The following is a 12,435-nucleotide window of genomic DNA, read 5'->3' on the forward strand; positions in this document are numbered from 1 at the left end:
CCCTGCTACCAGCACAAGAATAAAAGAAAAGAAATGTAATGAGAGAAAAGAAAAGAGAGTCATTCAACTTCCATACTTGGAACAATCATGGAAGTAAATCTCCACCGCTGAGAGAACCAATCCATCAAAGAGTGCTTAGTCCCCAATTAGTAACAGAAGGATTAATTAATTCCTCCAGGGTCTATGATGGCAGTCTCTCCTAGAAATTCCAAGGAAATTCACTTGTCCTCCCACGAGGAAAAAATCAGGGATTTCCTCCAGCCAGCACCTTAGTGGGACCCAATGACACAGTGTCACTGTTCCTAACAAAGATGTCTCAGCAGGCTTGCATGGGTTGATTGTTTGAAATTTCAAGTAGGGCTTGGCACCCGCTGAGCCGACTTCAGTGGGCCTTTCTGGGCCGTTCCAGTGTGGTCTCGAGACTGGGGAAATCTCTTCCCACAAGCAGGCCCTAGGTTGGCTGCACTTGGACACGGGGTGCGGGGCATCCCCAGCCCCATCCGGGAGGCACGGAGGTAGAAGTCCGCAGGGGAAGGGGGCCCTTGCTAAGGGCAGCATCTTTGGATGAATTGTGCTTCACCAGGAGCCAGCACGGACTCCAAAACACCAGCTTTGATTCTTTTTATTTTTGAAAGATACATTTCAGAAGCTCAGACTTCTCCCTAAGAAGTGAAAATTGCCTTCTGGCAGAAAAAGGTTTTAATGATCACTTTGCTTCCTGCGTCTCCATGGTGACGGGGCGGCACACAGCCCACCCCCTCCCTCCCCATTAGGCCTTTCTTCCCCGCTAGAAAGTCATCAATCAGGCCATACAGAAGCCTTTGTGACCGGTTATCACCTACACGATCCACGCTGCCAGGGAGGGCGGCGGAGTGGCCGCATGCACAGAGTGAAATCCCGGCAGGCCGCTCGGGCCCACGCCCTGCGCCCCGCGGGGAGCTCTGCCCCGCACACCTGTCCGGGGCGGCGGGTGCGCCCGGCGCGCAGGCCCCGCTCCAGCCCAGTCGGGAGCCCGGAGGCGTGCCGGCCGCAGGGCAGGGCTCTGCTCCGCGCGGCGGGGCAACGGGCCGGGCCGGGGGCCCCAGCCTGGGGGGCGTCGGGCAGAGGCGGCCGGCGTCTGCCTCTGGCCGGGGCGGTCAGCCCCTCCGCGGGGGACACACCGCGAAGCCGCCTGGAGCAGCAGGCGCCGCAGGGTGCCCCGGAAGTCGGGGAGCCGCCGGCTTCTCCCGGACAAAGGGCTCCGCCGCACCCCGCGCCGCGGGGATGGAAGCCGCGGATGGGGGCCCGCCGGGCCCGGCGCCCGGCGTGGGCCGCGGCTCCCGGAACGCGGCGCCCCGCGCCCGCGCGGACCCGGTGCCCGCGCCTCCGGCCGCGCCTCCCCCACCCGCCCCGCCGCCCCCGCTGTTACCTGGGTTCTCCCGGGGGTCCGCGGAGGCGCTGGCGTCGGCGAGGACGCTGGGGTCGCTCTGCGAGCGGCCCCGCGACACAGGCAGCTGCTCTCGTCCCCGGACGCGGCCATGGGCCCCGCGGCGCGCGCGGCGCCGGCCAAGTTAGAGGGAGCGGCGCGCGCTCAGCGCATCGGCGTGGAGGCGGCCAAGGTCACGGCGAGGGGCCGAGGGGCGTCCTCCAACCCGACGGGGAAAGGAAAGCCGGGCCCGAGAAGAGACGGCCGGGCGAGGACGCGGGCTGGCTTCGGGGCGGGGAAACAATGGGCGAGCGGGTGGCCGCCGGGCGCATCCCGGCGTGCGCGGCCTCGCGGGGTATTGAGTCGAGTGTATCCCCGATCTTCAGTCTACAGTCCAGGAAAAAGAAAAGTTGAACCAGGAAATGAAAACTTTTTCTCGCCAGTGTTTATTGCGTGCTGGGGTCGGAGGGGTGTCCGCGGGTGGCTGGGCACGGCTCCCTCCCCGCCCACCCCCCACCCCCCCGGGAAGAAAACGGGCGGAACGGAGAATCTTTGCCCTGTCAGTTGCTTGAATCTGAAAGCTGTTCTTGGAGCATCTGTTGGAAAACATTAGGATTCTCCCATCGTGCTTTGCGAGGGCCGTGACGTCACGCGGCGATGGGCGTGGTCTGGAATACCTGGACCGCAGGCAGGGGGTGGGGGGCGAGGCCGGCCCCGCCTCAGGCGCCCACCCCGCCAGGCCGGCCCCTTCCCCCCTCCCCCTGAGGCCTCCTCCCCCCGCAGAGCAGGCCAGGAGACCCCGAGGGCGAGCTCCCTGGAAGGCCGAGTCCCTGGCCCTGCCCTTCTTGCGGGTGCCATGGGTCTGGCGACATACACCCTCCGACAGGAGCAGTACGGAGCTGCAGCCCATCAAAGGGTCCCGGGAGCGGGGTGAGGAGCCTCAGCATGGGGGGGACGGTGCTGAGAGGGGGACACCAGTTTCCCCTTCCCCCACCCTGTCCCCAACAGCGAGAGCCCAGGATGGAGAGGGAGTGGGGCCGTGCTGCAGCGGGCCCTGGAGATCCTGGGACACAATGGGAGGAGCTGACCCTGTCCAGCCCCTCAACACCAACACCCCCCCCCCCGCCCCGTGCAGAGCTCAGATGAGGTCCCCTGTGGACCACAGCACAACAGGGACTGGGACTCCCCCGAGGCTGCCATCATCCAAGTCTAAGACACAAGGTGTCCCAATTAAGGTGGCTAATTAAATGCAAGAACAGAACAGGGACATGGGGAGCTAAGGAGGTACTGGCTGTGTATGAGCTTTGGCTCCTACCAACAGTCACTTAAGTAAGAGAAAAGAGCCATTCAATCATTGTCCCATCAATCAGACATTCATTCAAAAGACCCACAGGAGTCTAGTATGTGCCAAGCATCAGGAAAGCCAGGTGAGCAAACACCAGAAGTACCTCTGGCCATGGGTCTCCCGGGAAAGAATGGAGATGAGGCTGAGTGGTCTCCAAGAAGCCATAGATGGCCAAATAAATAATCATGGCTGGCAATGCCATCCAGGCACTGCTAGAAAAGGGGGGGGGAGGTTCCAAACACAGACACAAGCTGGGCAGATGGTGCGTGCCCAGTCCTGGACCCCGTGCTTAGTGCTTAGATGTGTCATTTCTTCCTGCCAGTGATCTAGCAGGCGAGAGCTGCTGTGGCATCTGCCTTTAGAGATAAGGAAAGGTGAGCACACATCTCAGCCCCGCATCCAAGGACTGGACCCAGCAGGTCCACCCACAGAAGCTTCAGTTGACCCAGACCTGTCAGGCACACAGATGGACAGAGTGGGCCCTGGGGTGCTTGAGATGTCACACTCATTCCCTGTGTGAAAAGGATTCACAGCATAGAAGTCAGACCATCAGGCACATTCTCCTTGCTGTGTCCAGAACAAGGAAGGACAGAAGGAGTGTTTTGTGGAAGCCAGTATGCCAGGGTACATCATGTGTGCGCCAAGAAAATGATTCCCCATTTCTAGAGGGGCCATGCTGCAGAGCCCCTCTCCTGCTATGCTCACCTGTGGGTGGGTGAGGGCCGTACCAAGCATCCATCCGAGCTCATGTGCCATGGGAGGCAGAAGACGGGAAATTAGAGCCATGGGTTATGTCTCTAAAATATACCTTAGCAAAATATTGTGGTTTGTTACAGCTAGGTAGGGATGAAACTGCTAATTATATTAATTCTAGCGTTTGCAGTATTCCATAATAGAAACAGTTTAAACTTAAATGCAATTTAGAAATCCCATCTCTACTGATCAACAAAAAGTAAAAGGTTTCAGGTAGGTTGTAGGCAGATATACTCTGAAAATGTACTAAAAATCACTCCATTTCTCACTTCAAATGAGTGTGCTTTATGGTGTATGAATTATTTCAATCGAACTGTCCTTCTAGGGTCTGCACAGAGTCTTTGGCCTTTAAAGTCAGTCAGCTTCAGGCCACCCTGAGCCCCTGGCATGTGTGGAAGACCTGTCCAAGGCACTTCCTGCCTCAAAGAGTCCCATGAATCTTTGTAAACATCTACAGGGTGTGTCCTCAGCCAGGCACCTTGCTAGGGGCACCAGGCTCTTCCAAAACCCCCTTCAACCAACCAAACTTCCTGAGCCTCACCAGATGGGAAGTGCCATGCGGCCGTTCTCACCTGTGAACCGGAAGGAGTCATAAGAAGGAATGAGCCCTCGCAGACTCCGCACAAACAGCCACACATCCCTGGATTCCATCTGTCTGAAATGGCCATCCAATCAGAAAGTATGGGTGCCTAGGATCCTGGGTCAGGGAGGAGAATGCAGAGCTGGCTGCTAGTGGGTACAGTGTTTCTTTGAGGGAATGCCTGAAATGTTTGAAAAGTTCTAAAACACTGATTATGGTCGTGGTTTCACAACTCTGTATATATACTGAGGCCATCTGAATGGCATACTTGAAGTGAGTGAGTTTTATGATATGTACATGATTTGAATAAAGCCTTATTGTTTGAAGTACTTACAGGTCCAGCCTGAGCTTTGGGTCTGGGGCTACTCAGGTACCATCAACCACATACTGAGAAAAATCACCTGCAAGCCTGGTGTCACGTGCCCCAAACCAGATGGAAGCATCCTGAGAGACCACCTTCCTGTCCTAGGTCAGAATTCCTTCTCCCTCCCTCCCCCCGCCCACAGAACCCTGGGTTGCTCTTGGGGAAGAGCCCAGGGAAGCAGGGAGGAGGCAGGGAAGAGGATCGGAGGCTGGCAGCCTTTCAGGAAGGAGAGGGCTGTGGGCGGTGGCCAGGCTGAGCAGGCTGCATCCGTGTCCCAGTAGGCTAGAGACAGACTGATATGGGGAGTTGGATCCAGAGCTTTCTATGTTCTCATGATTAACCAGATATGGGGGCGGGGTCAAAGTGACCAGAGCCTGGTGTTGGCAGTGGAGTGTATGTGCTGGAATCTCGGGCTGAGAGGGTAGAGAAGGGACTGGGCGGGGCAGAAAGGAAGAGGAGGGCATTCCGAGGGCCACGCCAGGCCTGTGGTCTGGCCTCAACGTCCCTGGCACTGTCAAGGAAGCTGCTCACCAGGCTCATGGTGGGAAGGGCCCTGGCTGAGGGCCAGTAGACTCGCTCCACTCATGCCCTCTACGGGCTGCCAATTCCCCCCTTCTGTCTCTCTCTCCCTCCCCCACCCTCCCTGGTCAAAACTACTGTGTTGACCACAACTGCTCTGCGTGACCCATCCGGCACCCACTGGCCACATCCCGCATGTCAAGCGCTAAGCCAGCACTGGTGGGGAGCTGCTCCTGCAGGTACGCTGCTGTCTGGCTGAACGTGGAAGAGGCATCCAGGGTGCACAGCAGTGGGTGAGCGGTTGTTCCCCTTGAGCCCAGGCCGACTTTGAGGTGGATCGATGGGTCGTTTGGGGTCTGCAGCATTCTCGCTCTCAGCCCACTAGTCCCCCAACCCGAGGACCTCGGCACCCTGGAAATCCCAAAGAGCTGATGGACCCAGGCTTGGGCTGTGTCCAAAGGTGTCTATCAATTTGTTTATCGGAGACATCAGAAACAGGTGCCTGGCACGTTATCAGTGCCTGGTAAATAAAGCTGGGCGGTCTGGGCCAGTGAGCGAATGCCCACGGCCCTGTCCACTCCACCACACCCGTTCTGGGAGTGCAGGCTCCAGAATTTCTTGAGCTGAGTGGCCATCACCCCTCTTAGCCCTTGATATACCAACCGGCAAACTCCAGATACTTAGAGGAAATGTCTCAAGCTGCTGTCCCTGCCAAACTCGGGAACCAATGGAATGGAGTGAGAGGGTAAGGCACAGGCAAGTTTAGGACCAAAGGAAAAAGAGTACAGCCATGCCCTCTGCTGGACAAGTGGAGAAAGGCACCCAAAAAGTGCCTGCCGGTAGAAAGCATACCTTGCAATTCTTGGAAACACAGCCTTGAACTTGGTTCCTTTCACTTTTTGAACACATACTTGACAGGGTGTGTATCAGGGCTCTTCCGAGAAGACCACCAAGTGTAGTGTTCAATGCAACGTCAACTATATCTTTAAATTCAGAACCAAAATCCTCTATTACCTTACTGGGGGAACTGGCAGCTGGGGGGAGAGCCATGATCTGGGGGCCCATGACCTTCTAGAGATGTCCTCGGCCCTGGATAGGGTCAAGAATGCGCTTCAGATGCTTGTAAAATCCTTTTGAGCAGGAGTCAAAGACCCAGGCACAGGGGGCTGTAGCGTCTTGCAAGTGTGGGACCCGAGTCTGGCCACATCACCTTTGCGGTTACTGTGTGAGGGAAATGGGTCCTGGGCCTTTGACTCCCTACACAGAAGCCCCTGGGGGCTTGGGAACAGGCCACTTGCCTTTGATTCATCCTTACATGACCCTAGCGCACACAGTGACAGGATGGGGCAGCGAAAGCATCAGTGATAAAGGACAGAAGAATGTCAGCAGAGGAGCAGGCAGGGAAGGAGCCCTAGCATGAGCACAGATAACACCCTGGCGGGCAGCCCTGCACTGGTGTCACAGCCTCTCCATACACTCTGTGTTGTCACTCAAGTCTGTGATTCTCCCAGCAGCCTTTCTTCCATCCTGGGCAGCATGAAAGGCTGCCACAGGCCTATTTCTAGCTAATAAAGAAAGAGAAGAAAGTAGGTGGATTGAGGTCCAGGATTGGCCAGAGCAAAATCAAGAGACCCTGTCTGAAAAATAACTACGGCCATAAAAAGAAGGGCTTGGAGGTGTGGCTCAAGCAGTCCAGTGCCTGCCTAGTAAGTGGTAAGTGCCACGTTCAAACCCCAGTGTTACCAAAAACCTAAAGCAAAGAAGGTAATTCATGCAGAAATGATGCTCTGTGCTCCTCTTCCCCCCTACTCCCCCCCCCACAGCTTTCTCCTTCCTCACTTGACATGTGTGCTTTAACATATTTACAGGATTTATGTACTTAGAGACACAGAGCTGAGCTTATTGGCTTACCCCAGCACAGATTCACATGCAGCCTTCCATCCCAGACACCGCAGGCTAAATGCTCTACAGAATCATAGCTCCAACAGCCTGCAATGGATCTCTAAATTACAGAAAGCCCACAGCACTGGGTTTAGAGAAGGTACTTTAAAAATACATCGTAAGTTCCGTGGCCATACGGATGAGAGCGCTCGAGCCCCTCCCTGTGCCCACAATGGATCATGGCCGCTGGGACCCCCCACCTGAGCTGCGCCCATAGCCAGGGTCCTCACAGCCCCCGCACTGGCCTGTGTGGAGGGCCACGGTGTGGGTAATCTGACGAGGGTGCATCACGGGCTCCGTTCCGGTACAGGAACCCCAGTGCACACAGCCCATGGGGGAAGCGGTGGTCACTGAATTTAACCATAGCAGCATCCACCCAGCCACCTGGGATCTGAGAAACCTCCTGGCATTTTGTGTTCCCATGTTGGGGGTGGCCCAACCTCTTGGGGCTCACCAACTGCTGCTCCAGGAGACCAGCGTGTCTGCCTAGAGTGAGGTGTAACGGCAGGGAGCCTTCCCGGAGTACCAGCACAGCCTCTTTGCTGCCGTCCAACCCCAAGAACATCCAGGGCTCCCTGTTACCCTGGGAGACAATCCTTGCCCCAACCCAGCCCATGGGAGGCTCCGGAGTCCTTTTGAGCTCTTGGGACTCTCTGCCCCTAGGCCTCAACCTGCAGCAGGACTCTCCACCCCTCCTCAGCCCTGCAGGGCTCTCTGCCTTGCTCTTCATTCAGCCCTGCAGGCTCTCTGCCTTGCTCCTCAGCCCTGTAGGCTCTCTGCCTTGCTCCTCAGCCAAGCCACTTAAAGGAACCTCCAGCAAGAGCTCAGTCTGCCAGCACTGTGGCCTCCACACTGAGCTCAGAGTGTGGAGGAGCCAGTGGAGCCCACCTGGACTCCTGGCCACAGACAGGGCGACAGAAGAGGCTTTTGCTCTCAGCTGCCAAGTTCGTGCTCCTTTGTTCTGGCAACCACAGAAAGCTATGTGCACAGCCCCACCTGAGCCTCCCGTGTGTCCTGGCACCGACCGCCATGCTGTGGGGAGAGGGAGTCCTAAAGGCGACATGTACAAGAGGGGGAGGCTGGCACTGGTACACGGGGGAGGGGGAGGCTCCCGGGGTGACGGTGCATGGAGGAGGGGCACTCCCAAGGGTGACTGGCACAAGGTGACAGCAGGAACCGAGGACAAGGACAAACAGTCCCCATCTGCTCAACCCCAAAGCTCCGTCTCGCGCCTTGGCGCAACCCTGCACCCCTCTCAGACGACCCTCCAGGAAGTGGTGCTCATGGCTAATTTCAGCCTAGGAGTCAAGAAAAATCACTGATGACGATGGGCAGGGAGAGCCACCCTGGCATCCCCGCTGCGGGACACAAGGGGCGGCCCCTCCCTGCACACTGCCCACCCCCCCTCCCCCTACGGCACACTGAGCACCACCTGCAGTTACTGAGCTCCACTTCTGGGTGGAGCTTGCTTTGCCGCCAAGGCAGGCAGGTTTTCAAAAAGACAGATCTGAGACATGGTTTGCGGTCCCCCTGAATTAGGTACTAAGAGCGAACACTGGCTGCCACCAAATGCTTCCCAGCATACAAGCTAGAAGGCAAAGATTAAGATTTCCAAGCCACACACTGGTGGCTCACACCTATAATCCTAATTACTAGGGAGGCTGAGATCTAGGATCATGATTCAAAGTAAGCCCAGGCAGGAAAGTCCTTGAGACTCTTATCCTCAGTTAACTCTCAAAAAGACAGAAGCGGAGGTGTGGATCAAGTGGTAGAGCAGTAGCCTTGAATGGGAAAAGCTCAGAGACAGTGCCCAGGCCCTGAGTTCAAGCCCCAGAACTAGGACGGACAGATAGGGATGGATGGGGACAGATGGATGAACACACAGACACATGCGCGCGTGCACGCGCGTGCACACACACACACACACACACACTGAGTGTGACTGAGGCCAAGACCCTCATCCAATCTGCCTGGTGTCCTGATACACCCTAGAAAGCCACACCAAGTATCCATGAGCACAGAAGGCCAGATTGGGGGGGGCTGGCTGTCAGCCCCCCAGGACAGAGGCCTCCACAGCCACCGTAGCCCCATCTTGGAGTTCCCACTCCAGAACTGTGTGAAGATGGGCCCTCAGCCGTGTGAGGCCAGGCTGGCCCACCGCATGGCAGCCACGGAGGAGACGGCGCTCCGTGGAGCAGAGGCAGGCGCGCCTCAGAGCCAGCCTGGCCCATTACCACACGGGCAGCTGAGCAGCAGGGCCTTCCTGCAGAGGGGACACAGGCTGAGCACCGGCTGCTGTGGAGGTGGAGGCCTTCAGCCAAGGAGAGCCTCTGTCAGCAGCTGCTCCTGCCAGCTCTGGTGAAGTACAAGGCGTTGCAGAGCCGCCCCGGGACGGCTCCTCCTCCCTCCTTCATGCTGCATCTGGTCCCCAGTGCCGTGTGCAGACAGCCCTGCCCTGGAGAAGCGTAGCAGACCTGCCCCTTGGCCCTGGTCCTCAGTGGAGCTTCGCACCCAGGCTGGGTGCGCCAGGCTGGCCCAGCTCAGGGCGCAGACCTACACACCCCTCGCAGGGGCCGCTTTGAGCAGTGACATTCCCTGACTACCCACAGCCTGCAGCCTGCAGTTCATCAGAACATGGAAGAAATGGTCGGCTTTCAGCAGGCGACCAAACTCGAGGCCACGCTGTGGAGGAAAAGCTGCTTTGGTGGCTCTGTACAGCGCATGTCCAGAAACGAAGCCAAAGTAGCTCCCGCATTCCGAGTCTTTACAGGTCTTCATTTGACCCCACAGGCAGTGTCCACAGGCAGTGTCCACAGGTGTGATCACAGGTCATGTCCACAGGCCGTGCTCACAGACCCTGTCCACAGGCTGTGATCTCAAGCCGTGTCCACAGGCAGTGTCCACAGGCCATGTGCACAGGCAGTGTCCACAGGTTGCGATGACAGGACGTGTCCACAAGCAGGTTCCCAGCCCAGCCCCACGACCCCTCTGGGGTCACGGCATCCACCACAGTCCCATCCAGGAGAGAAGTCCCATTCAGGCTGTGTGTCCTGCTGTCACTTTCCCCTTCGAATGCATCCCTGCGAGATCTGGACAGATTCCCAGATGTGGCAGGGGGCACTGGTGAAGCCGGCACAGAGAGGGGCCCCAGCTCTTTCAGAGCCTGATAGAAGGAGTGGGGTGCACAGCGGTGTCTCTCTCCTGGTCCAACCTCGGCAAGCAGCCAAGCCCGAGAAGCCCCCCAAAGTCGCTGTCCCCAACAGCAGGGATATGGCAGACGCAGAGGTAAACCTTCCTAGCACCCGTGAAGCCACAGCCCTCACCCAAACAAAACAAACTTTCTGCCGGAAGTCTGAGTTGAGTCCTGGTTTGGAAGACACAGTCTACCTGATGGACAGGCAAAGAGAACACTGGCCACAGCCGCCCTCTCCATCTTCCCTGCCAGAGCGGGCACGGTGCAGGGCAGGGCCCACCACCCACCTGACCCCTGGGTCACACAGAAACCCCAGGTCCCCAATAAACACGCCAGTCTCAAAAGGGTAAGAAAAACAGGTGCAAAGAGAAAAGCTACATGATTAAAAAGCAAACACAGGAACGCGTGTGATAAAGGCAGACCACCTAGTATTTGCAGAGAAGTAGGGAAGTCTAAGCAAAGACTCCTATCAGAAGAGGGGCAAAGCAAGGATGTAAAGAAACCCTGACTACATCAAAACTCAAATCGGCGGCAGGGCTTGTGGCCTGTCCTGTCATCCTACCTACCCAGGAGACTGAGATCTTAGGATTATGGTTCAAAGCCAGCCCAGGCAGGAAAGTCTATGAGACTCTTATCTCCAAATAACCAGCAGAGAGTCAGAAGTAGAGCCATGGTTCAAGTGGGAGAGAGCCAGCCTTGAGTGAAAAAAGCTAAGGGAGAGTGCAAGGCTCTGGGTTGAAGCATAAGCAAACATTGCTACCCAACCAAAGGCAAGCCACAGAAAAAGCAAACTATTCACGTGGACACAGGATTTGAACTCAGCGCCTATAAAAAAATGGCTCTTACAAACAAGTTAGAGAAAACTAGCAACCTGGTAAGAAACAGGCCTGGACTGAAAGGCAGTTCTCAGAACCCAATAAGCAATTAACATAAGAAAACTCTCTAAGCGATCCCAGGAATGCAAATGATAGCAAGCCCACTGGCAGGATTCCAGAATTTGGCAGCACTGGGAAGCTGGGCGTGGTGCCCAGGCCCCGTTCAGGGCAGGGCAGCCACAAGGCCACTCTCATATCCTCATCTGAGTCCGGGAGCAGCACCTGGGAGCAGCTGTCAGGGACATCTGCAAAGCCAGGGACTTGGACCCAACAGACCTGGACAATGACCCCCAATCATGGCAGCAGAAAGGCCAGATAGCTGTGGAAGATTCTAAAGCAATTATACAGAATCTATGGACCCAGGTCCATCGCCAGGACACTGCAGAGTGGAAGGGCTTCAGATCAAGACATGCTGCGTACACCGCCATCCTTACAGTAGGAAGCCACCTGGGGAGCTTCCCGCTGAGCCCAAGGGATGCCACAAGGCCAGGACAGAGGGAGCACAGGACCCGGGCCCTCTGGAAACAGTCAGGGGCCGAAGGAGGTGTGAACTTTATTTGGGACCTTTTCAAGTCTCACTTGGAGAATGTATTCAGGACTCATTAGTGCAAGTGTGTGTGTGTGTGTGTGTGTGTGTGTACTTTCCCCCAAAGCTTACCACCAGCACTGTCCTCTGATCCTACAACTACTCAATGTCTGTCACCTAAAGATGGAGAACTCTTTTCCCTTGAACAAAAAGGAAAGAAAGGAAGGAAAAGAGAGAGAGGGAGAGAGAGAAAAAAAAGGAAAGGAAAAGAAAAGAAGAAAAGAGAAAGAGAAAGAAAAGGAGCTGGGCTCTGGTGGCTCATGCCTATAATCCTAACTAGTCAGGAGGCTGAGAGCTGAGGATGGAGGTTTGAGGCCAGCCCTGGCAGAAAAGCCTGTATAATCACTAACTGCAATTAACCAGCAAGAATAAATAAATAAAATAAGAAAGAAAGTGGGCTTGTGGCTCACGTGGTAGAACCCCAGCCTTGAGCAAAACATGCCAAGAATACCAGGTTCTGAGTTCAAGCTCAGCAGCTGCACAAAAACAAAAATATACAGGAACGGAGCCATCAGCTTAGCCAACAGCCAAGCTCTGGTGAGGAAGAGGTGCTGATCAGTGGAAGGGTGGGGGGAATGGAGAAGATCTGGGAGCCCCTGGGTGAGGGGAGGGAGGCCCCTGCTGGTCCACGTGTGCCTTAAACACTTGGGGGGCCCAGGAGAGGCAGGAGCAGCTGTGTGGGGTCATGCCCTCCTGTCACGGGAGTTCCATGGCAGGTTCTGTGAGCCAGGTGAACAAGGTGAGGGGCTCAGCAGCTTCTATAGACGCCCTGAGTCCCCGCGGCGCGTCACAGATCTGGCTGTTGAGAGGGGAAAGCTCCGTGTCTGGGGAGAGGAGACCCCTAGGCTGGATCTCAGCGTCCCAGAACTTGGTG

At 56.5% G+C, this 12,435-nt stretch overlaps 1 protein-coding gene across 1 annotated transcript in view; it reads right to left on the reverse strand.

Moving 5' to 3' along the window:
• Positions 1–1,519, reverse strand: part of Phactr3 (phosphatase and actin regulator 3) — a 123,008-nt gene extending 121,489 nt beyond the window's left edge. The window contains 2 exon segments of the mRNA XM_013024328.1: positions 1,409–1,489; positions 1,492–1,519. Of these exon segments, the coding sequence (XP_012879782.1) occupies positions 1,409–1,489; positions 1,492–1,519 (109 nt within the window).
• Between the last annotated feature and the right edge of the window lie 10,916 nt (positions 1,520–12,435).

The sequence above is a fragment of the Dipodomys ordii genome, unplaced genomic scaffold, assembly GCF_000151885.1.
Source record: "Dipodomys ordii isolate 6190 unplaced genomic scaffold, Dord_2.0 Scaffold75, whole genome shotgun sequence".
Classification (NCBI taxonomy): Eukaryota; Metazoa; Chordata; class Mammalia; order Rodentia; family Heteromyidae; genus Dipodomys; species Dipodomys ordii.